The sequence below is a fragment of the Jaculus jaculus genome, chromosome 9 (assembly GCF_020740685.1).
Source record: "Jaculus jaculus isolate mJacJac1 chromosome 9, mJacJac1.mat.Y.cur, whole genome shotgun sequence".
NCBI classification, from domain to species: Eukaryota; Metazoa; Chordata; class Mammalia; order Rodentia; family Dipodidae; genus Jaculus; species Jaculus jaculus.
In genome coordinates, this window is record NC_059110.1 from 93,359,509 (window position 1) to 93,384,868 (window position 25,360).

Genomic DNA, 25,360 nt, shown 5'->3' on the forward strand with positions numbered 1-25,360 from the left:
AGCAAGAGAAAGATTTAATATAGTTAATTGGTCTTCCTCAAGTAGGTAGATGATTAGTATTTCAGCATCACATTCTGTATTTTTTTTTCCTAGTCTTAGCTATGGTGTAAAAGGATGCCTTGTTTAGATTTTTTACATTGTGATTGTCAGCTTTCATTTCTAGTTACAGCATAGGTTATGAAAACTGATTTAAGAATTACTTTTAATATTTTTAAAAATTTGTATTTATTTATTTATTAGAGTCAGAGAGAGAGAGGGAGAGAGAGAAAATGGGCATGCCAGGGCTTCCAGCCACTGCAGACGAACTCGATGCATATGCCCCCTGTGCATCTGGCTAATGTGGGTCCTGGGGAATTGAACCTGGGTTGTGTGGCTTTGCAGGCAAGCGCCTTAACTGCTAAGCCATCCCTCCAGTACAAGATTTACTTTTAAATGTACCTGTGAGGTTAGCATTTGATCCTAACATGGAGAACTTAAAAGTACTTAGTTGGTGTCTGTAGCTTCAGATGAGACTTACAGGTTATAAATTTGTAAAACACACAGGTTTAAAATTAGTTCAGAAATTAAAATTGTCAGTGGCTTGTAATAGATATTTGTTAATGCATTATCATTGCCAGTTTGCTCATGTTTCTTAGTGACTATCACTTAAGGTGATGTGAAAAAAAATTAGTATATACAGACTATTTCTAGTGAGCCAGGAATTTGTTTTAATGTCTTATATATTAGGGTAAAATCCAAACATTTGAATAATTTCATAAGAGTTTGGACATGAAGAGTTTTTGAAACTAGTGTTTCAGATGATAGTCAGTTGACCAAGGTAAAAGAAAGATGTATTCATCTTTAGTATAGAGACAGCAAGCAGTCTGCCATTAACAACATAACGTGATTAGTGCTTACTTTCTACCTAGTAGCTTTGCCTAAAACAAAATCCTTAGAATTTTTCAGTGAAGTTGTTTTAGATAAATGACTGCTTTGGGATGCTGTATACTTAACCTATAAGCTTCATGTTCTTTATTAGGAAGTCATAACTAATAGGTTATCAAATTGTAACAGTGTCTGATGGAGAATGGTGAATCTTGTTAGCAGGATGAGGGTAGGAAACAGGTAGTGAAGCCTTTATAAATACTTACCTTGAGGACTCACCTTACAACTAGAGGATTGAAAGGATTTAGGTTTTCCTGATGAGGAGAGGAAGAGGAGGACTTTAACTAATATGGGTCCAGTTTTTAAGCAACAATAACCATGGCTTGTGTCCCTGATACCAATTCATGAACTAAGTTTTTTTGTTTTGAAGTCTCTTTATTTGTCCATCAAACTCCATACAAAATTTTGTGCAGAATCTTGGTGTATATCTGGTCAAAATGATGCTGGTCTGGATTAATTGGGGATAAGATTGGAGGAAGAAGAGATCTATAGTCTTGATTCTACTCCCCTCCCCCCTCAATTGGGATGTTCACAAAAGTCCTATTTAGAATTCTCTGGATGACTATTACTCTTAGCATTGGGTTGGCAAACTTTGTGAAAGGCTGCTAGTAAATGTATTAGGCTTTGCAGACCACAGGGTTTTTATTGAAATGCTTTAACACTGTGCTGGGAGCACCAAAGCAACCATAAGTAGATGTAAGTGAATAAGCCTGGTTCTGTCTAACACAGCTTCATTTATGGGTATTAAAGTTGAAAGCTTGTGTACTTTGCATTACTACAGCATCTTTAAGATTTTTAGTTTGTTGGGTGAAACATTTTGAACTTGGATATAAATGCCTAGTTTCATGGTGTTTTTACACACTTGGTTTTGCACTTAGTACCAAAAATAAACATTTTTCATTAGCTTTCATCAACACTCTCATTTGTGTTTCTAATCATTTTACTTAATAGCATTCTTTGGGTGGGCTAATTGAAGACCAGATGACCTTAGTCATTTTTTTTTAACATTCTGTACTTGAGGGTGAGGACTAGATGTATGGTAAAGGATGGGCTATTTATTCTTACAGTCTTGTGATTACTTGGTTGGAAGAATTCAGACTGAAAAGAAGCCATAAGCTTTATAAATATAAGAGAGATGTGTGAAGATTATAGAGCCTATAGGAAAACTAAGTTTTTTCCTTTGGAAACAACTTGCAGAAAGTACTGAATTTCTTGTCATCTGCATTGATATGGTAGTGGACTAGATGCTAAAGACTATAAATCTTTGAGTAATTTAATTTTATCATTGTGATCACTGCCTTAAAAAATTGGCAGTATTTAGATAATTGTTTTTAATCGTTAATATGTCATAAGTTAAGTATTTCAGGTTTTCTTTTGAACTTTGAGTATTTCTCAGAAGAGTATTTTATTAGCTCCTTTAAAAATAATGTATATGGGCTGGGTGTGGTGGTGCACACCTTTAATCCCAGCACTGGGGAGGCAGAGGTAGGAGAATCACTGTGGGTTCAAGGCCACCCTGAGACTACAAAGTGAATTCCAGGTCAGCCTGAGCTAAAGTGAGACCCTACCTCAAAAAACCAAAATAATAATAACAACAATAATGTATATGGGCCAGGCATGATGGTGCAGTCCTTTAATCCCACTATTTGGGAGGCAGAGGTAGGAGGGTTGCTTATGAGTTCAAGACCAGCCTTTGACTACATAGTGAATTCCAGGTCAGCCTGGGCCAGAGTGAGGTACCCTACCTTAGGGGGGAAATAATGTATATATATGTCTTGGACTAGAAAATGTTAAGGGGCTGGGCCTCTGTGTAGCTCAGTGGTAAAGAGGCTACGTAGCATGAATAAGGAAGGCCCTGGGTTCCATTTCTTGGGGGAAAAGTCCATGTTTTGGTTATAGTATAGAACAGCACAGCCCAATAGAAATATATTGTGGGTCACAAATATGAAGTGTATATGTACAAATTTAATTACAAGGGGAAATTGTTTTTAAAAATTTTATTTATGCAGAGAATGAGTGTGTATAGGCATGCCAGGGCCTCTTGCTTCTGCAAATGAATTCCAGATTTATGCATCACTTTGTATATCTAGCTTTACATGGATATTGGGGAATCAAACCCTGCCTGTTAGGCTTTGCAAGCAAGCACTTTTAACTGTAAAGCCATCTCTCTCCAGACCTAATGTTTTTCAAATTTTATATAGGCCTCTTTATCTGTCTGAGTGGAATTCTTAGGAATAAAGATTCTGTAGGTGGCGCCTGAGTATCCCAACTTCTTGGGCTGGTAAGGAAGGAAAGATCACAATTTCAACATGCAGCCTGGGCAACTTAGCAACACCATCTTTTAAAAAAGGGCTGGGAGCTGGATGTGATGTACACCAGCACATGGGAAGTAGAGGTAGGAGGATCACCATGAGTTCTAGGCCACCCTGACTTCATGGTGAATTCCAGGTCAGCCTGGGGTAGAGTGAACTCTATCTCGAAACCCCCACCCCAGAAAAGGGGGGGGCTGGGGATGTAGCTCTGTAATTTTGGGGTTCCTTGTCTGCTACTGAGAGGAGGGTAGGGGCTGGAAGAATTCCTGCATTGTCCTTTTGATTTGACAGTTTTAGTCCTTGGGTAGATACATTCAGATTTTTTTTTTTTAATTAGGAATTGAGAGACAGGTGTGGTCCATTTGTACTTGTAATCTCAGCACCTGGGAGGTTGAAGCAGAGTTGCCATGAGTTTGATACCACCCTGAATTATGATACTAAAAAAAATAAATTCCAGGGAAAGAACTTTTTCTTTCTTGACAAGTATCTAAATGAATGTCTTTTCTAGGTATATGATACTGTATTAGTGAAACCCCACAATCTGCCCTAGGCTACACTGCTCATTGTAGGTTTGAATTTGGGACAACCATTTTCATTTGGAGTCAAAAATATGCAGTTAGTTTATTTTGCAGGGGCACACAGCTAATTAGTCTGAATGCTATGTCTCTGTTAAATATCTATTACTGTACCTTCAGGATAATTCTCCTTCAGGAATTCTTTTGTATGCATGTTTGCTGCTTTTTTTGTGACTGAAAACAGTTGGGTATCTGTTTTAATTTGCTAGCGAGTCCTACTTAATATGTAAAGAAAGACCTTGTAACTTGACTGCAGATTTGAAAGATAACTACAGACTTCTGTTAATATTTCCTAGTAATACTATTTAAAGTCAATTTTCTGTATTCAACGTTTTCTTGTTTTAAATCTTTTCTTTATTTGAAGGCGAGAGAAAGAGGGAGGGAGAAAGAATGAATGAGAATGAGCATGAGTGCGCCAGGACCTCTAGCCACTGTAAACTTTAGACGCATGTGCCACCTTGTGCATCTGTCTCATGTGGGCACTGAGGAATCAAACCTGGGTCCTTAGGCCTTGCAGGCGAGCACCACTAAGCCATCTGTCTAGCCCACGTTTTCCAGTAAGGGAGCATAATAAAGATGCTGTGGCTGAGTAGATGGCTCAGTGGTTAAAGGCACTTACTTACAAAGCCTGTTGGCCTATATTCATCTTCACAGTGACCACATAAAGGTTGACACTCAGTTTCTCCCTCTCTCTCACGAATCAATAGAATAGCATGGTATGGTAGCACGTGTTTAGTTCTTGGGAGTCACTGCGAGTTTGAGGCCAGCCTGAGACTACATAGTGAATTCCAGGTTCTGCCTGGGCTAGAGCAAGACCCTACCTCAAAAAGCCAATAAATAATTAAATTAATTTCCTAATGAAAAGAAAATGATTAAAAATGTAGGGTGGGAAATTATGTATCATTTAGATCAGTGCTTTTCAGACTTGAATGTAAATATGCAGATTATCACTGGTAATTTACCTGGGGGCCTCTTAGTAAAATGCAGATTATTAGACTGGTGAGATAGAGATAGCTTAGCGATTAAGGTGCTTACCTGTGACGGTTGTGATGGTTGATTCTCCAGGTTCCATATAAGCATGACGCAAGTGTGCAAGGTCACACATGCACACAAGGGGACGCATGTCTGGAATTAGATTGCGGTGGCTGGAGGCTCTGGTGCACCAATATCGTGTCTCTCTCATTAAAATTTGGAGCGATGGTTTAGTGCTTAAGGCCCCTGCCTGGAAAGCCCAAGGACCCAGGTTTGATTTCCCCAGACCCACGTAAGCCTGGTGGCACATGCATCTGGGGTTTGTTTGCAGTGGCTGGACGCCCTGGCTCACCCATTTTCTGTCTTTCAAATAAATAAATACATTCTCTGCCTCTTTCAAATAAATAAATATAAATATAAATAAACATAAAGTAAAAAGGCAGTCTGTTGGGCTTGCCTTGAAAAAAAAAATGCAGATTATCACTGGAAGGCAGAGTTGAAGGATTGTTGTGCGTTCAAGGCCACTCTGAGACTACATAGTGAATTCCAGGTCAGCCTGTGCTAGAGTGAGACCCTACCTGGAAAAACCAAAATAAATTAAAAAAAAAATACAGATTATGTGGTTGAGTAGTAAAGATATAGATCCTTATTTTCAAATATTTATTTCTTTGAGAGAGAGAATGGAGATACCAGGGCCTCTGCAAATGATCTTCAGGTGCATGTACCACCTCGTGCATCTGGCTTTACATGGGTACTTGGGAATTGAACCTAGGTCCTTAGGCTTTGCAGGAACCACCTTGCTAAGCCATCTCTCCAGGCTTAAGGGATTATTATTATCATTATTATTATTTGGTTTCCCACACTTAAAACAGTCTTTTAGATCTTCATATAGAGGGATAGGAATTTACTAACCTAAATGTATGCAAATACTAGTTTCATATCCTACTTATGGAGAGGCATATCTTTGTTTTTAATTATTCAGAGTTATATTGCTTGCCAGAGTGAAAATGATAGAAACTAGCTTATATATGAAATAGCCTATTTTTTATTGTGGTCAGAGGTTTATCTTTGAAGAAGCCTGAGATTTTTTGCACTTCTAGTAAGATTTTCAAGGGTTCATGAGTATAGTTTAAGAGCTGGGCATGGTGGCATGTTCCTTTAATCCCAGCCCTCAAGAAGCTGAGGTAGGAGGATCCCTGTGAGTTCAAGGCCACCCTGAAACTACATAGCTGAATAAATTCCAGGTCAACCTAGGCTAGAGTGAGATCCTGCCGCCACAAAAGCAAACATGAAACAAAAAAGTATAGTTTACTGGTAGAGCACTTGCCTACCAGGGAGGCCTTGGGTTCAGTCTCTGGTACTTAATAAAGAAGGGAAAGAAAGCATTTTTTAACAATTTAATATAAAGAACCCTCTTGGGCTGGTCATGGCAAACATCTGTAATTCCAGGTAGTAGGATCAGGTCGTCATCAGCTATCTACTGAATTCAAGGCCAGCCTGAACTATAGGGAGACCTTTTCTTACAGAGTTAGCCATGATATACGTGTCATTTAAAGTATAAGGAAGGCTTTTAGGTACTGTTCTAGAAGTATAGTGGCCTGTAGAGACTCAGTACCAAGCTGTGTATATGAAGGGCTTGAGTTTAATATTAGCTGCATAGCCTTCAAGTAGCCTTATTCTGCTAAAAAAGGTTACTTGAAATAAAAAGTTATAATCAAATACATGTCTATATCTAGGTTGATTTCCAAGGGGAATTTATTTAATTGCAAGCAGACAGAGACAGGAGAGAGAGAGAATGGATGTACCAGGGCATCTAGCCACTGTACATGAACTCCAGATGCATGTGCCACTTTGTGCATCTGGCTTTATGTGGGTACAGGGATTCAAACTTTGGTCATTAGATTTTGCAGGCAAGCACCTCAACAGCTAAGTCATCTCTCCAGCCAGTTTTTAAATAATTTTTATTTACCAAAAGGGAGAGAGTATATGGGTGTACAATGGCTTCTTGCTGCTGCAAACAAGCTGCAGATGTACATGCCTCTTTGTGCATCTGGCTTTATGTGGGTATTGGGGAATTGAACCCAGGTTGGCAGCCTTTGCAAACAAGTGCCTTTAACCGCTGAGCCCAGGTACTGTTTTTATATAATGGTAGTACATGTATTACAAATGTAGAAGGTTTTCTCATCTAATCAGAGTGGTTTTCCTCTAGATAATACAAGAAAGCCATTTAGAGAGCTGGGTAATCACTAATGCAGATGTTTATAAACCTTAATAGTATATTAGATTAGCTTCTTGGATTATGGTAAATAAGATTAGTATATCAAGCTGGGTGTGGTGGCGCATGCCTTTAATTCTAGCTCTTGGGAGGCAAAGGTAGGAGTATTGCCAAGAGTTCCAGATCACCCTGAGCAGCAGTGAGACCCTACCTGGGGAGTGGGCGAAGACTAGTAGATCAGACGTCTGAAAACTAGGCATGTTATTTCCATGTTAACACTTTTAGGATTATGTAACTCAGTCAAGGAAATCAGGCTTTGTTGGGATGAACAGAATTTTAAGAATTTCTTGAGCCTGGTGTGTTGACTTCTGCCTATAATTCCAGCACTAGGGAGGCTAAGGTAGAAGGGTTTCATGAGTTGTGGTCAGTTGGGTGTACAGTGAGACTTTACCTCAAGAAAAACAAACAAACAAAAAAGGTGTCTTTATTAGAAAGAACTGGGCCTGGATGAGATAGTTCGGTGGTTAAAGATGTTCACTTGTCAGCCTGGGTCAATTTCCTAACTACCCACATAAAGCCAGACAGGCATTCAGTTCCAGCACTAAGAGACCTTTAAACTTCTTAGATATCTCACATATTGCTATGTGAATAGTAAGGACCATAACCTCTGATAGTAGAAATTTGCTAGAGTAAATCATTGTTGTCTGGGCAGCTGCAATATGTATGTTTTATGCTGTCCTTAATGTAGGCTACTGAAATGATATATAGCGCATTTGACAGCATGAACTTCAGTAGCAATATATGAAAAGATCTCATGGATATGAAGGAAGAGGGCAGTTTAGAACTAAGCTTTTTTAGTCCTCAGCAGATAGATTTCTGAATAATTTGAAGACTTCTTTCATTCAGACTTCTATGCATATTTGTTTGTCACCTTTTCTTTATTCATCTCATGGAACCCACAATTTGGTATCACAGCAGAACCTGGTACTCAAGTTTTTACCTCTCCATTCTTTCAAAATTTTAACTGTTTTATGTATATTCCTCCGGCCCTTTTGCATTTTCTCACATTAAAAAAAAATATATATCCCTTTGGAAGCTTGGTTTGGTGGCACATACCTCAGGAGGCTGGAGTTATGTGGGTTGCCATGAGTTTGAGGCCAGCCTAGGCTACAAAGTTCACTTTGCCTGGGCTAGAATGAGACCCTGCTGAAGACAAGATAGATATCCCTTTGGAAAAGAATAGTTGCTCTAATTTCACATTTTTTCATCTGTGTCTCCAGCTTTAAGTTGTGGTTTGAATAGCAACCTTTTGGCTTTGGGTTGGGAAGTTGTTAAAATGAAAATATATTAGATATATTATAAACTTGGAAAAGCATCTCATAGAAATAGATCTTTGGGAGAACACCTAGATGGAAACATTTTAAAGTCTGTGAAATAGAATTTACTGGAAAGTTAGTAGTACTACTATTTCCCTAGGCGCTCTACTTGTGACAGTTAAGTGTAGATTGAGCCCAGGGCTCAGCACATTAGAGACTTAAGGAAGAAATCATTTCTTCAATTTTTCCTCTGCAGTGGTGGTGACCGCGGTGGCTTCAAAAATTTTGGTGGTAAGTGCTGAGTATTCCAAAATGTTTCAGTGGAAATGCTATATAAATCTAAAAGCCACCAGTAGCCCGCAGATGCAGTCTAAGCCCTTTCTTATTTGTTGAGGCTGGTGTGTTGTGTGTTTAAAAATATATACATATATCAAAGTAAATATTAAAAAGCCAAAACTGATCTCAAATAGTCCAATGGGTTTCTGTGCAGTGTACTTGCATGAAAGAGTCTGATGACCAATGAATGAGAACTTCACTGGGTTTTGACAATAAGTTTTTTTCTTTTACAAAGGTAGCTGACATGGTGTTTAAAAATTATTAGGGTTTTCCAATCAGCTTTTACAACCAGAGCTTAACAGGTGATACTAGTATAATGACAAAGTGGCGGGTATCGTCTTGGACAAGTTTAAGGAAATGTCATTCATCTTGATTTATTAAACCTTTAATAAAATTTTATGTAACTTTTGTAAACCTATGATGGTTGACTTTCAAGGATTTTGGAAGTTTTGACTTTTCATGCCTTGGTTACTACCATGTTACTTTCTTTTTAATTTCAAATGAGTTGCCTTAAATAGCCTTTTCTTTTCTTTTCCCTTAGGTCACAGGGATTATGGACCCAGACCAGATGCTGGTAAGGTTCATGATAGTTTGTGATTTTAGAGTTACAAAAATAGTTTTCTACCTTTTGAAGGGGAAAATGTGTGTTTGAAGGGATTATTACAGGAGGGAGATTTTTAATAGTACTTCTATATCTGAGGGACTTAGTTTCTAAAGAAATACCAGAAAATAAAAACTGATTGGTGTTTGCTGGGGAAATTGGTGCTTGTCCTTTCCCATGTGTTACTTTTTATTCTTTGTAATACTTGAATTTTTCCTAATAATAAACATTAATACAAATCTGATTTAGTGAAAAAAAATTGGTTTCTTGGCAAATTGTAGGTTAAAAAAAGCTGTGTTTAAGAAACTTCTGCATTGGATTGGTAGTCTTAGTCTGCCTCAGAAACCTGAGTATTTCTCTGGGTAGAAGTCACTAATTTTACATGGCTTTTTATGTTTAAATTAAGCTCAAGGCTATAGATACACTCATTCAGCCTTTTGCAAGTTAAGATTTAGAGGTTAAAAATCTATTTGAACCAAAGAAATTTAATATATTGAAATCAGAACTTTTGTTTTTATTAAGATGCCAAAGTATTCTATATGGATGGCAATTTCTGAATTATCCCTTGATGGACTGAATTTTTGTACATCTTTCTTACTTTGTTGTACTAATCCAAAAGTGTGCGTGTAAGGTAAGGTGTGTGTACAAGGTGCTCTTATCCCTGATATATACAAGGCTTATTGCAATGAATGGGAAACCAGCAATTCTGCTTGGCTGGCTTGCTTGGAAGTCAAGTGTCAGATTTGGGGGAATTTTGTGTTAGCAAGCCTTTTAAATGCATTGATTAGTCATAGGGCTGAAGTTCTCCAGAGAAAGGTATGCTAATTTAACTTTTCTTCTCTTCATGAGTTTTAGTCGTGTAGCACTATGAAGAGTGAGATTTTTTAAGATCTCCCTTAACTCATTTATATGTATACCAGTGTGTGGACTTGCACCGTACCTGAAGTTTAGTTGCCAGAATTGATCTTCCATACAATTACTGTGGACACTTTGCATGTTTAATAAGATTTTATGTTTAGTGCTTAGAAATAATTGAGTATTAGGCAATGAATTATTTTTTTAAGCATGAGTTCTAAAGATTGAACACAGGCCCCAGACTTTCAAGGCAAGCACTTTACTGAATGAGCTATGTTCCCAGCCCCAATAAATTATTCTTGGTTACTGAACAGGATGTAGTAAATCCAAGGAATATGTCTATAAAATTGACCATAATCTTTTCCCCTTAGATTCAGAGTCTGATAACTCAGATAACAACACAATCTTTGTGCAAGGACTTGGGGAGGGTGTGTCTACAGATCAAGTGGGAGAGTTCTTTAAGCAAATAGGAATTATCAAGGTGAGTAAAAGTGTCATTTTGAAGATTTATTTTTAATTTGCTAATATCATAGTTACAACATGTACATTACATAGTAAGCATGTATACTTAGGAAGAATTACCTCTGTAACTCCTGTCATGTCTGAAGACCTTTGCTAAATTTACTAACTCCATGAAGATTTTATTTGCTTATCCTGTACTTCAGCTTTACTTCTGGGTTTTGAAATGCCAATATATGTAAACCAAAGTTATTAATAGTTTATTTATTTATTTGTTTTAGTTTTTCACGGTAGGGTCTGTCTGGTCCAGGCTGACCTGGAATTAACTATGTAGTCTCAGGGTGGCCTTGAACTCATCAAGATCCATCTACCTCTGCCTCCCCAGTGCTGGGATTAAAGGCATGTGCCACCATGCCCGGCCCTAGGTTTTTTTTTTTTTTTTTATCAGAGTCTGTGTATATGTGCATGTGTATGTCACATATATAACACTATCTTGTAATTTTTCATTGCTCACTTGAGTATATTTTTCTTTTTTGGTTTTTCGAGGTAGGATCTCACTCTAGCCCAGGCTAACCTGGAATTCACTATGGAGTCTCAGGGTGGCCTTGAACTCATGACAATCCTCCTACCTCTGCCTCCCAAGTGCTGGGATTAAAGGCGTGTGCCACCACTCCCATTTATTTTTATTTTTATTTTTATTTTTATATTTTGGTTTTTCAAGGTGTAGGGTCTCACTCTAGCCAAAGCTGACCTGGAATTCACTATGTACTCTCAAGGTGGCCTCAAACATAGTGGGTGTGGTTGTGCACATGCATGCATATACATACTGCACCTGTAGGGGTTAGAGGACATCCTTGAGTGTTGCTCCTCCTCTTCCATTTTGTTTGAGACAGTCTTGTTTGTCACAAGACTAGCTGGCCTGGGAGCTTCAGGAGTCTCCTGATTTTGCCTTTTGTTGCTATAAGTGTGTTGGGATTACAGGTGCATGTGTCACTTTGTATCCTGTTTCATTCATATGGGGATCCAAGCTGTGGTTGGCAGGCTTGCAAAGCAGGTGCCTTTTTGAAATAGGGTTTCACTCTAGCGCAGGCTGACCTGGAATTCACTATGTAGTCCTTAGGCTGCCCTCCAAGTCACAGCGATTCTCCTACCTTTAGTGATAACTTACTGCTTTGCTTGATGAACAATGTTCCTGAACATTAAATATTTAACAAATTATATGTATTTATATAAACGTTGTTTACATTAATTTTTATGGCATAAATGGTCTATTACTTTGTGGTGTGGTGCTGGGTGTTGAACCTAAATTTTTCCTTCCCCTTATAAAATTTTATTGTTTGTTTTCCACTGATTTGTAGCTTGCACTTTTCCTTGTCCAAAAATCTTTTTCTGAATCATAAATGATCATTTATTCTTGAAGTGTAATAGCAATTTTTTTTTCCTTAGACTAATAAAAAAACGGGAAAACCAATGATAAATCTTTACACAGACAAAGACACAGGGAAGCCAAAAGGGGAGGCAACAGTATCATTTGATGACCCTCCATCAGCTAAGGCAGCCATTGACTGGTTTGATGGTATGCTTCATTCATTAATAAAGTTTTGAAGAAATGTTTTGTATTTTGAATAAATTATGAGAAATAGTGGTTATATTCATGTTTGTTTCAGTAGCTACTAAGCCTGTGTAGGCTTGTGTTTTTATGTTCCATTAGAAATGAGATGGATTGTATCTTTCTTTATCTAGCTTATATTCCCTTAATTCTTACCATGCAAATAATTCCTAAGTCTGATAAAGGTATATAGAGTTGGTCTGGATAACATAGGCCAGCTAGGCCTTAATTGTAAAATGTGCTATAACTTTCCAAAATATCGCCACCAGCTGTAGATCTAGTGTTCAAACACATCTTCTGGGGGACATTTCACATTCAAACCCTAACACTCCCCCTCATCTTGTTTCTTTTAAAATCTAAGCACAAGAGTAGTCTATGCAAGTGTATGTATGGATATATAGTTACATGTGCAAGGACCTGCATACATGCTCTTCCCTTTAAGAACTATGGTGGCATATTTGACATACTGTTTTACAAATTGGCTCTTTGTATAAAAATATTAGACGAGTGTTTTTGGAATAAAGCTCAGTGCTTGCCTGGCATGTGTTCAATCCCCAGCAGTGCAAAAAGCCTAAAGTGTCCACCTCCATTTCTTATTCAAAGTTTAGATGTAAGTTTTTGTTTTTGTTTTGGTTATTATTATTTTTTTAATTTAGTAAGAAATGACAATCTGCTCTGTTCAGTAGATTGTGGGTCATGTTTTGGTGCTGTTACTTTGACTGTTTGGAACACAGAACATCTAGTGTGTTTGAATTTCTGTGAGGACAAGTTGGTTACTCCTTTGAAACTAAAACAGTTTTATATGAGGAGTGGAGGTATGATGAAGAATTTATTCAAAATCCTATTTTTCTCCTCCTCTCCCTTCCCCTTTCTTCTTTTGTGTTTTCAAGGTAGGGTCTTGCTCTAGCCCAGGCTGACCTGGAATTCACTATGAAGTCTCAGGGTGGCCCCGAACTTATGGTGAGGATGTCTTCCTACCTCTGCCTCCTGAGTGTTGGGATTAAAGGTGTGTGCCACCACACCTGGCGCTTCTTCCTTTTTTTAAAAAAAAAAACACACACACAAAGTTATTAGCACACCTTTAATCCCAGCACTCTGGAGGTAGAGGTAGGAGGATCACCTTGAGTTCGAGGCCACCTGAGACTATGTAGTGAATTCCAGGCCAGCCTAGGCTAGAGTGAAACCTTGAAAAAACAAACCAAAACAACAACAACAACAAAAAACCCAAAAAGTTACTATTTTGAGAGATGGAGAGAGACACAGAGAGAATGGGCGCACCAAGGTCTCCTTCTGCTGCAAACGAACTCCAGACACATGTGCCACTTTGTGCATTTTGCTTTATGTGGGCTCGGGGGAATGGAACCTAGTTCATTAGGCCTTGCAGGCAAGCATCTTAACTACTGAGCTGTATCTCCAGCCCCAATTTTTTTTAAGGTCTTATGTAATAACCCAAGCTGTCCTAGGACTCAGCTATTTAACCCAGACTGGCCTTGAAATTAAGTGATCCTTCTACCTCTGCCTCCTTTAGTGCTCCTTAGAGATTATAGATTTAATTTCACCATGCTCAGTCTGAACACCATTTTCTTTATTCTTAGGAAAAGAATTTCATGGAAACATTATTAAAGTGTCCTTTGCCACCAGAAGACCTGAATTCATGAGAGGAGGTGGAAGTGGAGGTGGTCGACGAGGTAGGATATGTTTATTTGCATTTTACCCAGCATTGAGAAAAATGATTGGGCTTGACTATTATAAAAAAGGCTTGAATTTGAGTCTTATGTTTTGTTCCTGCTTGCATTAACTTGCTACTATACTTTTTCTTCCTGCTTTCCCCCCCCCCTTCTTTCATCTTAAAAAGAGGATGTTATAATAGCTAAATTGTAGAGTAGGTGTTAGAGTATCTAAGAAAGTAGTGGGGGAAAAGTCTTTAGAAGTCCTTTTGGAAAGCTGTGTAGTAGTTTGTTCTGTGATAGTGTCCTTTATTTCTGTATTTTCAAGGTAGGGTCTTGCTCTAGTCCAGGCTGATCTGGAATTCAGTATATAGTCTTAGGGTGGCTTCAAACTCTGGTGATCCTCCTATCTTTGCTTACCAAGTGCTGGGATTAAAGGTATGTGCCCCCACACCCAGCTTGATAGTGCCCCCCCCCTTTTTTAACTCTCTTATCTATATTGTATATGAGTTCTAGTGTTGCTGTGTCAAGTGAAACCTTAAAAATTACAAAGTCTTGCTGTAATGGAATTAATTTTGAGGGGCCTGGCCTGGTATTTATGATCGTTTAAAAAAATGTCTTATTTTTTAAAACCTATATAGTTTCAATTTAACAAGAATATCTACTTATACAGCAATAGAAGTAAAGATAGCTAATTATAGGTTATCCAAAATAAGTCCACAATTTTAAAATTGGAATGTATTTTTTTTTTTTTTTTCAAGTAAAGATTAATGGGCATTTTTGGTGTTTTTCATCTGGTACTTTTCCTGTCTGTTATTAATGTCTACTGCTGACTTTACTCCTGTAACTTACCTACCTATTTCCCCCTTCTACCTATCCCCAGGCCGTGGAGGATATAGAGGTCGTGGAGGATTTCAGGGGAGAGGTGGAGACCCCAAAAGTGGAGACTGGGTTTGCCCTAATCCGTAAGTGTACTATTTACTTTGGGCGTAGAGGTGAGGTGAAATTGTAGGTTACAAGAAGAGGTACTGGGCCTACTAGAAACTATTCAGGAGCATTTTATTTTTTTCCTTTCTCAGGTCATGTGGAAATATGAACTTTGCTCGAAGGAATTCCTGTAATCAGTGCAATGAGCCTAGACCAGAGGATTCTCGTCCCTCAGGGGGAGGTAAGGCACCCCTTTAGTTGCAAGCACATGATGCTTTTCTTCCTGACTAGCATTGTTAAGGGCCTTATATTATTCTGCTGGCCTTAATAATTTGCATTTCTACTTTGCAGATTTCCGGGGGAGAGGCTACGGAGGAGAAAGGGGCTACAGAGGTCGTGGGGGCAGAGGTGGAGACCGAGGTGGCTATGGTACAGACAGAAGTGGAGGTGGCTATGGTGGAGACAGAAGTGGTGGGGGTGGCTATGGTGGAGATAGAAGTGGGAGTGGCTATGGTGGAGACAGAAGTGGCGGGGGTGGCTACGGTGGGGACAGAGGAAGTGGCTATGGTGGGGATCGAGGTAGCAGCTATGGGGGAGATCGAGGAGGTTATGGTGGAGACCGTGGCGGCGGCTATGGTGGAGACAGAGGAGGCTATGGAGGAGATCGAGGAGGTTACGGAGGTGATCGAGGAGGCTACGGCGGAGATCGAGGAGGCTATGGTGGAGATCGAAGCCGGGGGGGCTATGGAGGAGACCGTGGTGGTGGTGGTGGTGGTGGTGGTGGTGGTGGCGGCAGTGGAGGCTACGGTGGAGACCGAAGTGGCAGTTACGGAGGAGACAGGAGTGGTGGTGGCTATGGAGGAGACCGAGGTGGCTATGGAGGAGACCGAGGTGGCTATGGAGGCAAAATGGGAGGAAGGTGAGTATGAGAATATATTTGTGAACTTTGTCTGATTGCTTCTAGATTTTAGGGTTCATGCTTGTTTTGTCATAATTTTATTCTTTTAAAAAAAAATACCTATTTGTGCCGGGTGTGTGGCACACACCTTTAATGCTAGCACTTGGGAGGCAGAGGTAGTGGGATAGCTGTGAGATCAAGTCCAAACTGAGACTACATAGTGAATTTCTATATCAGTCTGGGCTAGAGTGAGACCCTACACTGTCAAACCAAATATATATATATATATTTGTGAGAGAGGAAGATAGAATAAGCACAGAAGGGCCCCTAGCCAGCTGCATGTGCCACCTTGTGCATCTGGCTTTAAGTGGGTACTGAGGAATCGAACCCAGGTCCTAGGCTTTGCAGGCTAGCATCTTAACCACTGAGCCATCTTTCCAGCCCCCACAATTTCTTAATCCAATTTTTTATAACTTAAATTTCTCATTGGCATTTCTCATGAAAGACACTTAGCTCCCTGCTTGGCAATTTATTTTTTCATTTTTAAAATGCCACACTTTATACAGCTATAAAGCAGGGAAAAGGTCTGAAGATGAGAAGGGAAAATGGGCCGAAGGAAGATCATGGAACCCGGGGGCCCATGACAAAAGTGGATTTTAGAAGAAAAACATGGAAAGGGGTTTAAAAAGGTTAAAAAAGTGAAGGCAATAATAAAAGTAAAAGATGTCTCTTCCCACCCTGGCAATGCCAACATGAGAGAGCAAACTTACCAGGGTGAGGAGCTAAGAACTTTTCTGCCACAGTTCTAGACAGATAGAAATTGGGCTGTCTCCGTGAATCAAGGAAGATGGAGAATTTGTGCCAGCCCACCTGGACACACCTACCCCAGGTATCCCAGCCAATCAGCCAGGGCTTGTAAGAGAAATCCACCCACACCTGGGTAGAGTGAGCTTAAGAGATCTAAACACTCTGGGATAGACATGGTGAGAGTATGGCATCCTAAGGTCCTGCCTAGTTTAACTGTCTACAGTGTAGCCCTCCACATTTCCCACTCATGAGAAGACACTTACTACTGTTAGAGGAAAGAGGATGACAACATCAGATCTTAAACTACTTCCTGCTGAAGGGGGCACAGATAAGGCAATTAAGAGGGAGGTATTCTAAACTTAAAAAAACGTATGAGGGGGTGATGGCTTGGCAGTCATGGCACTTGTTTACAAAACCTATCAGCTTTGGTTCAATTCCTCAGCACTGCTGTAAAGGCAGATGCAAAAAGTAGCACATGTGTCACCTGGCACAAAACCCAAAAACAACCAACCAACCTCTGATGGGAGTGTATTTACTTAGGAATAATGTGGAGTCATAAAAGAAGAAATCAGCCTCTGGGCTGCAGAGATGGCTCAGTGGTTAATGGTGCTTGCTTACATAGCCTCCTGACATGGGTTTGATTGCCTAGCACCCACATAAGCCAGATGCAAAAAGTGGCACTAGCCTCTGGCAGCAAGAGACCTGGTGTGCCCATACACATGTGGAAATGAATTAGATAATGTATATTTATGGCCTTGTAAGATGGCTTAGCAGTTACGGTACTTGCCTGCAAAGCCTGAGGACCAAGTTTGATTTCCCACCACACACGTAAGCCAGATGAACAAGGTGGTTGCATATGTTTAGAGTTCATTTGCAGTGGCTAGAGGCCCTGGCACACCCATTCTCTTCTTTTTCTATCTGATTTCTCCAATAAATACATAAAGAAAATATTCTAAAAAATGATTTATTTTTAAAAGTCAGCCTCGGGCTGGAGAGATGGCTTAGCTGTCAAGGTGTGTGCCTGCGAAGCCTAAGGACCCAGCTTCGATTATCCAGGTCCCACATAAGCCAGATGTATGCACATGGTGGTGCATGCATCTGGAGTTTGATTTCAGTGGCTGGAGGCCCTGGTGCACCCATTCTCCCCCTCCCATCTCTCTCCCCTTCTTTCCCTTCCTCCCTCCCTCCCTCTCTCTCTCTCTCAAATAAATCAATCTAGGTGCTGGAGGGATGGCTTAGCAGTTAAGGTGTTTGCCTGCAAAGCCAAAGGACCCAGGTTTAGTTTCCCCAGGACCCATATTAGCCAGATGCACAAGGGGGCGCACTTGTCTGGAGTTGTTTTAAAAAGTCAGCCTATAGTGTAACTTAACTATACTAAGGCTTTATTTGAGGTTTTTATTGTGGCAAATATAAGTGTACTTTTTTTTTTGTAAATTTTTATTTTTGATGGAAGGTCTCACTGTAGCCCAGCCTGGCCTGGAATTCACTATGTAGTCTCAGGCCAGCCTCAAACTCACAGTGATCCTCTTACCTCTGCCTCCTGAGTGTTGGGATTAAAGGCGTGCTCTACCATGCTTGGCTGAAGTGTTGTTAACATCACTTTACTTCTGGTCCTTCTGTCCTCTAAGGTTGATGTACTACATATTTTAGAGTCACAGGCATTTATCAATTTTCCAAAGTCACATAGATAATAAGTTGTAGATACAGGATTCATATGTGAAATATGAATAAAAAAATAAAAGGTGTTTGCTTACTTATTCCACAATGTCACTGTTCTGGAAACTGAAATTGGCCTGTGTGAAATACAGTGGCTTCTTAGTCTAGGAGTTTAGGTGGAAAATTACTAAAGGATTTGTGGCTCGCCCAGCTTTTTCAAGGAACTTTGTGGCTTTTAAAGCTAACTATAAAGGAACCTTCTAGGAATATTGAATGTTTTGCTGCCATTTTTCTAGCTGATGCTAATCACCAGCATCCTGAAGAAAAATTTGGTGGTCCATTGGTAATATATTGTAATTTAGTTTGGTTCTTTATTTCTCATTCCTAGAAACGACTACAGAAATGATCAGCGCAACCGACCATACTGATGACTGTTTTCAATGTTCCTGTGTCTCTGACATGATCCATAGTGAAATTGTCAGAGTTTTGCCTGCTGCTTTCCTCATGGCCTCCTTTGGGTAGCAAAACTAAGTGACATTTGGATTTTTATTTGGGTGGGAGGGCTAGGGACAGTTTTCCTTTTAGAAATGTCCATTGAAATTTTCCCTTTTAGTTTCCCACCTTGTCTTTCCCAACCCCTAAAGCTACATGCAATGTAAAATATTGCCAAAATGGAAAGTGTTTTGTAATACTGCAATAAAGGCTGCTTGTTTTTTGTGGACTTTCAGTGCTTGCTTTGTCACACTCAGGACTCAGGTATAAGTATATTGTAATACTAAAAAATTGGAAAGCGGGGCTAGAGAGATAGCTTTTTGGGTGAGGTGCTTTCTTGCAAAACGAAAGGACCCAGGTTTGATTCATTTGCAGTGCTAGAGGCCTTGGCCTGTAGATCCCCCTCCCAATCAATAAAGTATAAAAATTAAAAAATAAATTTAAATTTTTGAATTTAAAATTGGGAAAATAAATATAGATTTTATTTTCAACAGTACTTCATGAGCCCCTGCTTTGTTTAGATAGTAGTTCTCAGCTAGGCATGGTGGTGCAAGCCTTTAGTCTGGATCACTTTGTAAGTTTGAGGCTACTCTGAGATTTCATAGTGAGGTCATCCTGGGCTAGAGTAATCGTAGTTACTAGTAGTAATTGTAATTCTCAGAATTCTCTGAGTTGTTAATAGTTTCCTATTGTAAGTATGCTGGATCAGAATGTGAGAACCAGAGAAGGAATATTTATATAAATTAAGCTCACCAGGTCATTGTGAAGCACTCTGCTTAGTATCACATTCCAGTTAAGATACCACTATCTATGTTTATTAATATAGCTCACTGCTTACTAGCTCTGAGTAGTACCCTTCTTCATCAAAAGTTGTGACAAAAATATCTACATGTCCCTTGGGGAGCGTAATTGCCCCTTACTAGAGATTGTACTCAGGGAATCACTGAGCTGGGTCTTGCTAAATTGCCCAGGTTAGCATAAAGCTTGTGATCCTCTTGTCTTCGACTCTTGATTGGCTGAGGTTATGGGTGTAGGCTACCATGTCGATTTCCAGAAAATTATGAAGAGTGGTTAGAATTGGGGTCATATGAAAGGCGGTAGCTAGACAGGAACATGGGCCCTTGGGAGTTATTTTTGTTTCTATTTCATTAATTTCTGCCCAAATCTTTATTATTTCTTCCCGCCTTTTTGGTTTGCCTTGTTCTTCTTTTTCCAAGGCTTTAAGGTGAAGCATTAGGTCGTTTACTTGCGACCTTTCTAATTTCTTAATATAGACACTTAAAAGTATAAATTTACTTCTTAGGACTGCCTTCATTGTGTCCCAGAGATTTTGGTATGTTGTGTTCCCGTTATTGTTTGACTCTATAAATTTTCTGATTCCCTTCTTGATTTCTTCATTGACCCATTCATCATTTAGTAGTGTGTTGTTTAATTTCCATGATTTTGTGTATGCTCTATAGCCTTTCTTGCTATTGATTTGTAGTTTGATTCCATTGTAGTCAGATAGGATGCAAGAATTATTTCAATTTTCCTGTATTTGTTAAGATTTGCTTTGTGTCCTAATATATGGTCTATTTTAGAGAACGTTCCATGTGCTGCTGAAAAGAATGTATATTCTGCAGCATTTGGGTGAAATGTCCTTTATAAATCTGTTAGGTCCATTCCTTCTATGACCTCATTTAATCCAGATGCCTCTCTGTTTATTTTTTCCTGAGATGACCTGTCAGTTGATGAGAGTGGGATGTTGAAGTCACCCACTACCACTGTGACTGTAGTTCTAATAGTGTTCGTTTGATGAAGTTGGGATCCCCCATGTTACGTGCATATATGTTTAGGATTGTAATGTCCTGTTGGAGGGTGCCTTTAATCAATATAAAGTGACCTTCCTTATGTTTCTTAACTAATGTTGGACTGAAGTCTACCTTGTCAGATACTAGGATTGTAACCCCTGCTTGTTTTCTAGGTCCATTTGCTTGGAACACTGTTTTCCAACCTTTCACCCTAAGATAGTGTCCATCTTTTGTAGAAAGGTGGGTTTCTTGGAGGCAGCAAATTGAAGGATCCTGCTTTTTAGCCCAGTCCGTGAACCTATGCCTTTTGGTTGGGGCATTGAGGCTGTTGATATTAAGAGATAATATAAAAAGGTGTGTATTCATTTTTGCCACTTTTTTGTAGTTCTTCCGGTTTTACCTTTGCTCTCTTGTGTTAACTAGTATTTGAGTATTGTTTGTTTTTTCCCAGTTCCTTATATGTATGCTTTACTTTTTCTTCAGCATGGAGGATTCTGTGAAATATTTTCTATAGTGCTGGTTTTGTCTTCAAATACTCCTTTAGCTTGCTTTTGTTGTGGACTGTCCTTATTTCTCCATCTATTTGAATGGAATAGTTTTGCAGGATAAAGTAACCTTGGTTCACAGTTGTTATCTTTCAGGACTTGGAATACATCAACTCCATGCCCTTCTGGTTTTTAAAGTTTGTGTTGAGTAATCTGCTGTAATCCTGATAGGCTTGCCTTTGTAGGTAACTTGGTTTTTCTCTCTGACTGCTTTCAGTATTTTTTCTTTGGTTTGTGTGTTTGGCAGTTTGATTATAATATGGTGAGGAGAGGCTCTTTCCAGGTTTTGTCTGTCTGGTGTTCTAAAGCCTTCCTGTATCTGCATTGGCACCTCTTTCCCAATTTGGGGAAAGTTTTCTTCTGTGATTTTGTTGAAGACGCCTACTATGCCTTTGGAGTGAAATTCTCCTCCTACTATGCCCTGAATTCTTATGTTTGGTCTTTTCATAGTGTCCCGAATATCTTGAAATCCCCACTCATACTTTTCTATAAGTTTGTCTTTCTCTTTGTTGGGTATTAGATCTGCCACCTGGTCTTCTAGCTTAGATATTCTGTCCTCTCCTTCATCCATTCTACTGGTGAGATTTTCTACAGTTTTTTATTTCACTAACTGTGTTCTTCATTGCTAGTAATTCTGACTGGTTTTTCTTTATTATTTCTATTTCCTTATTTATGTCTAGTATTGACCTCTTTATTTCATTAAATTGGTGTCCTGTGTTTTCTTTGATTCCTTTGATTTCCTCTTTCATTCCTTTGATTCCTTCTTTGACTTTTTTTTTTTTTTTTTTTCGGTTTTTCAAGGTAAGGTCTCACTCTAGCCCAGGCTGACCTGGAATTAACTATGGAGTCTCAGGGTGGCCTTGAACTTACAGTGATCCTCCTACCTCTGCCTCCCGAGTGCTGGGATTAAAGGCGTGCGCCACCACGCCCGGCCTTCTTTGACTTTTTTAAACATATTTATAATCATATTTTTTGAAATCTTTCTCAGGCATTTCCTCTAACTGGTTCTCACTGGAGGTCATTTCTGATACTTTTGATGGATTTATATTGTCTTGATTTTTGGTGTTTCTTGTGTTATAATGTATATATTTTTTCATCCTGGATTATTTAATGATTGGATTTTCTAGTTAGCTTTGTATTATTAGATGTAGCAGACAATCTGATGTTATATATCTTCAGAGTAGGAGCATAAGCCGTTAGGTGTGGCTCTCAAGACTCTCATAGTATCTACAAAAGTGACCCTAGGGGTTGGGTTCGCCTGCTATGAGCGTATTCAAGTAGGCTGAGTAGAACAAAATACAGCCAGATTCTAAAATTTAACTAAACAATGTATACTTTCAATGAAAAAACAGCTCAGAGTATTTATCCAAGAGTAGGTTTTATGACAACCAGATCCTCTAACTGTCCCTTAGGGTGTGTGGTGCCCCAGCCACACCCTTAATCCTGACAACAAGTGCCCTGGCCAGCGGGGAGTCTAACAAAGAAGCGAGGTGAAAATTAACCTGAATGAAAGAAGGCAAACAGACACAAGAAGGAGACCATGCTAGATGTTTGTCATGGCCTTGAGTGTTTATTCTTTTTTTTCTTTTTTAAATTATTTATTTATTTATTTGAGAAGGACAGACACAGAGGGAGAGAGAATGGGCGCGCCAGGGCTTCCAGCCTCTGCAAACGAACTCCAGACGCGTGTGCCCCCCCCCCTGCATCTGGCTAACGTGGGACCTGGGGAACTGAGCCTCGAACCGGGGTCCTTAGGCTTCACAGGCAAGCGCTTAACTGCTAAGCCATCTCTCCAGCCCGAGTGTTTATTCTTACATGTAGGTTTATATAGGGCTGTAGGGGGAAGGGGACGTGGTCAGGGCAAGGAGTTGTAGGGGGAAGGGGACGTGGCCAAGGCAAGGAGTTGTCAGGAAACCTAGAGGGGATGTAATTAGGTGTTCATCTAATCTTGCCTCACTGACTTAACATCCTGACTGCACCAGGCTTCACATCCTGATCATAAACTGGCCTTTTGCAAAAGATAAGATTCTGTAAGCAGTCTGCTGATCGGTTCCAGAAGTACCTAACAGAAAGCTGGATGGACCAGCTTTCTAAGTAATGAGTCAGTTTATGAACAGGCCCAGGCAAAATGGAGAGGCTTTTACTCTATGGCTCCCGACAAATCCTGACAACAAGGAGGTTAAGATTTCTGATCTGTTGAGGGTTCCAAGTCAGCTTGTGACCAGGTGAGACCCTTCCCTTGTGTAATCCCAGTTACCTTTGCTCCTGCTTGGGTCCTTCTGTTGGTTCAAGTTGGCATGGCCGGGTCCCTGGACCGCTGCTCTGTTCGCTGGTGGTGGGGGGTTGGCTGCCAATGCTGCTCTGGTTCTCTCACTGTTCCACGTGTTCTACCTTGTGATCTGCTGCTCCATTGTTCACTGCCGCTCTCCCACCTCCCTTCAGGTTTCTTGAGTTTGTGGAGAGCTCTGGTGTAAGTGGAAGCTCCCCTCACCTGGCTTTTCCTCGGAAGTTATTTTTAAGATGGGTAAATGCTGGGCATGGTGATGAACATCTGCATGTTATCCCAGGCCTGAAGATAAGGCTGCAGGAATGTAGATTTGAGGCTATGTTAAAAGAATGATTGATGGTTGAGTATGTCTATACACTATTTAGAAGGAAGTGGAGATAACGTGCTCAAATCCTTTCACAGAAAGTCATGTAGAAAAAAAGAAAAAAAAAAAAAGAAAGTCATGTAGAAAGAACACTTGGTGAGCATTTGCTATATATGCAGATGCTATGATAGATACTGTGTCACTGCTACAAGCAGGCTTGGCTTGTTATATATAACAATCTTGAGAGGCTGGAAGGTCCCTAGGGATCATTTTAACAGTGGTGAATGAAAATTATTTGACTCGTCATTGAAATGATACAATTTGGAACAGAGACACTGGGAAATTAAACAACTTGCCCCAAATTACATCCCTAGTTTCAGGTCAGTATTGGTAATAGCACCAGAATTCTGAGACATTTGGCTTAGACTTGGCTTTTTTTTTTTTTTTTTTTTTAAGCACGAGAAAGGGAAAGGCAGATAGAGAATGGGTGTGCCAGGGTCTCTAGCCACTGAAAACTCGAAATCCATGCATCACCATGTGCATCTGCCTTATGTGGGTCCTTTGGATTTGCAGGCAAGTGCCTTAATTGCTAAGCCATATCTCCAGCTCCCACCTCCCCTGTTTTTTAATTTGTGAGCAAAGAATGAGATCAAGTGCCAAGGCTTCTTGCTGCTGTAAATGAACTCTAAATGCATGTGTCACTTTGTGCATCGGGCCTTACATGAGGTACTGGGAAATTGTACCCATGCCATTAGGCTTTGCAAGCAAGCACCATTCACCACTGAACCATCTCCCCAGTCGGAGCCTGCTCTTAACTATAAAATAAGAATGCTTATCAGTGTTGGCAGACAGATGAGATAATTCTTAGGTCTTTTTATTTTTTCCTTCCTGATGAGAATGTACCATAGTCCCAAGAATTGGAAAACTTACACTATAAAATGTTTGAAGAGATTATAGGAGATGAGAGACTTTTAACCACTGTGGAGAATAGGGGAATGTTTTGCTACAAACCCATAAAATTGTCCAGTTAAGAACAGAAATATCTGTGCTTATCAGTCTTTATGTGATTTTTCTCTGGCTTTGATCAGCAGTATGTTTTTTAGAAATAGGCAGTTTGACCCAGGATATAGGATATTGGTTAAAGAAAAAAATGGTTTATGAGTGGGTCCAGATTAGGAAGAATAAAGATTAGTAAGATTTTTATGGTGGTCAAGAACTTAGTGATATAGGTAAGATTCAAAGAATTTATAGTTTGTGTAATAAGTTGACATAGTTTAATACTGGAGATGAGACAATTCTTGGGCATGACAAGGATTCGATACGGCTGTGGAAATCAGTAACTGAATAAATAGGAGGGAAATACATAGTTAAGATAAGGACTGAGGGGCTGAGGAGTTACATGTTTGTCCAGAAGGGTGCTCTTAGGAAGATGTTAAGAATAAGGTCCAGAAACAAATTACAAAGTTGGTCAGAGGGTCGTGCAGTTGGTTCGAGTGTGGGACCTTCAGATAAAGTGACGTTTATATAAAGGTGCAGGACAATAATGACATTACAAAGTATGAACATCTGAGAATCCAGGAAAGAAAGCCAAATCCCAAGAACAAGATTTCAGATAGAGCAGAGATGAAAATGTTTGAGGAAAAGGTAGAGGATACAGATGTCTTGTTTGCCATTAGAGGGAGCATGCAGGGGTACAGGGTGGGCGTTAACATTTGGATTTTGTCCTAAGGCTATTTCTTGGGTTAAGTTTACTACTGAGGTTTTTTTTTTTTTTTTTTTTTTTTTTTTTTTTAATTTGAGAGTGATAAACACA

The 25,360-nt window shown here is 39.6% G+C and overlaps 1 protein-coding gene across 1 annotated transcript in view; it reads left to right on the plus strand.

Annotated features, from left to right (window-relative positions):
* Taf15 (TATA-box binding protein associated factor 15) overlaps nt 1-18,850 on the plus strand; it is a 34,611-nt gene extending 15,761 nt beyond the window's left edge. Inside the window, exons 8-16 of the mRNA XM_012950140.2 lie at nt 8,571-8,605; nt 9,192-9,224; nt 10,478-10,587; nt 12,012-12,141; nt 13,770-13,862; nt 14,725-14,806; nt 14,921-15,009; nt 15,120-15,687; nt 18,518-18,850. Coding sequence (XP_012805594.2) covers nt 8,571-8,605; nt 9,192-9,224; nt 10,478-10,587; nt 12,012-12,141; nt 13,770-13,862; nt 14,725-14,806; nt 14,921-15,009; nt 15,120-15,687; nt 18,518-18,557 — 1,180 coding nt within the window. The 3' untranslated portion in view covers nt 18,558-18,850. The remainder of the gene's footprint in view (nt 1-8,570; nt 8,606-9,191; nt 9,225-10,477; nt 10,588-12,011; nt 12,142-13,769; nt 13,863-14,724; nt 14,807-14,920; nt 15,010-15,119; nt 15,688-18,517) is intronic.
* The last annotated feature ends 6,510 nt before the right edge of the window (nt 18,851-25,360 follow it).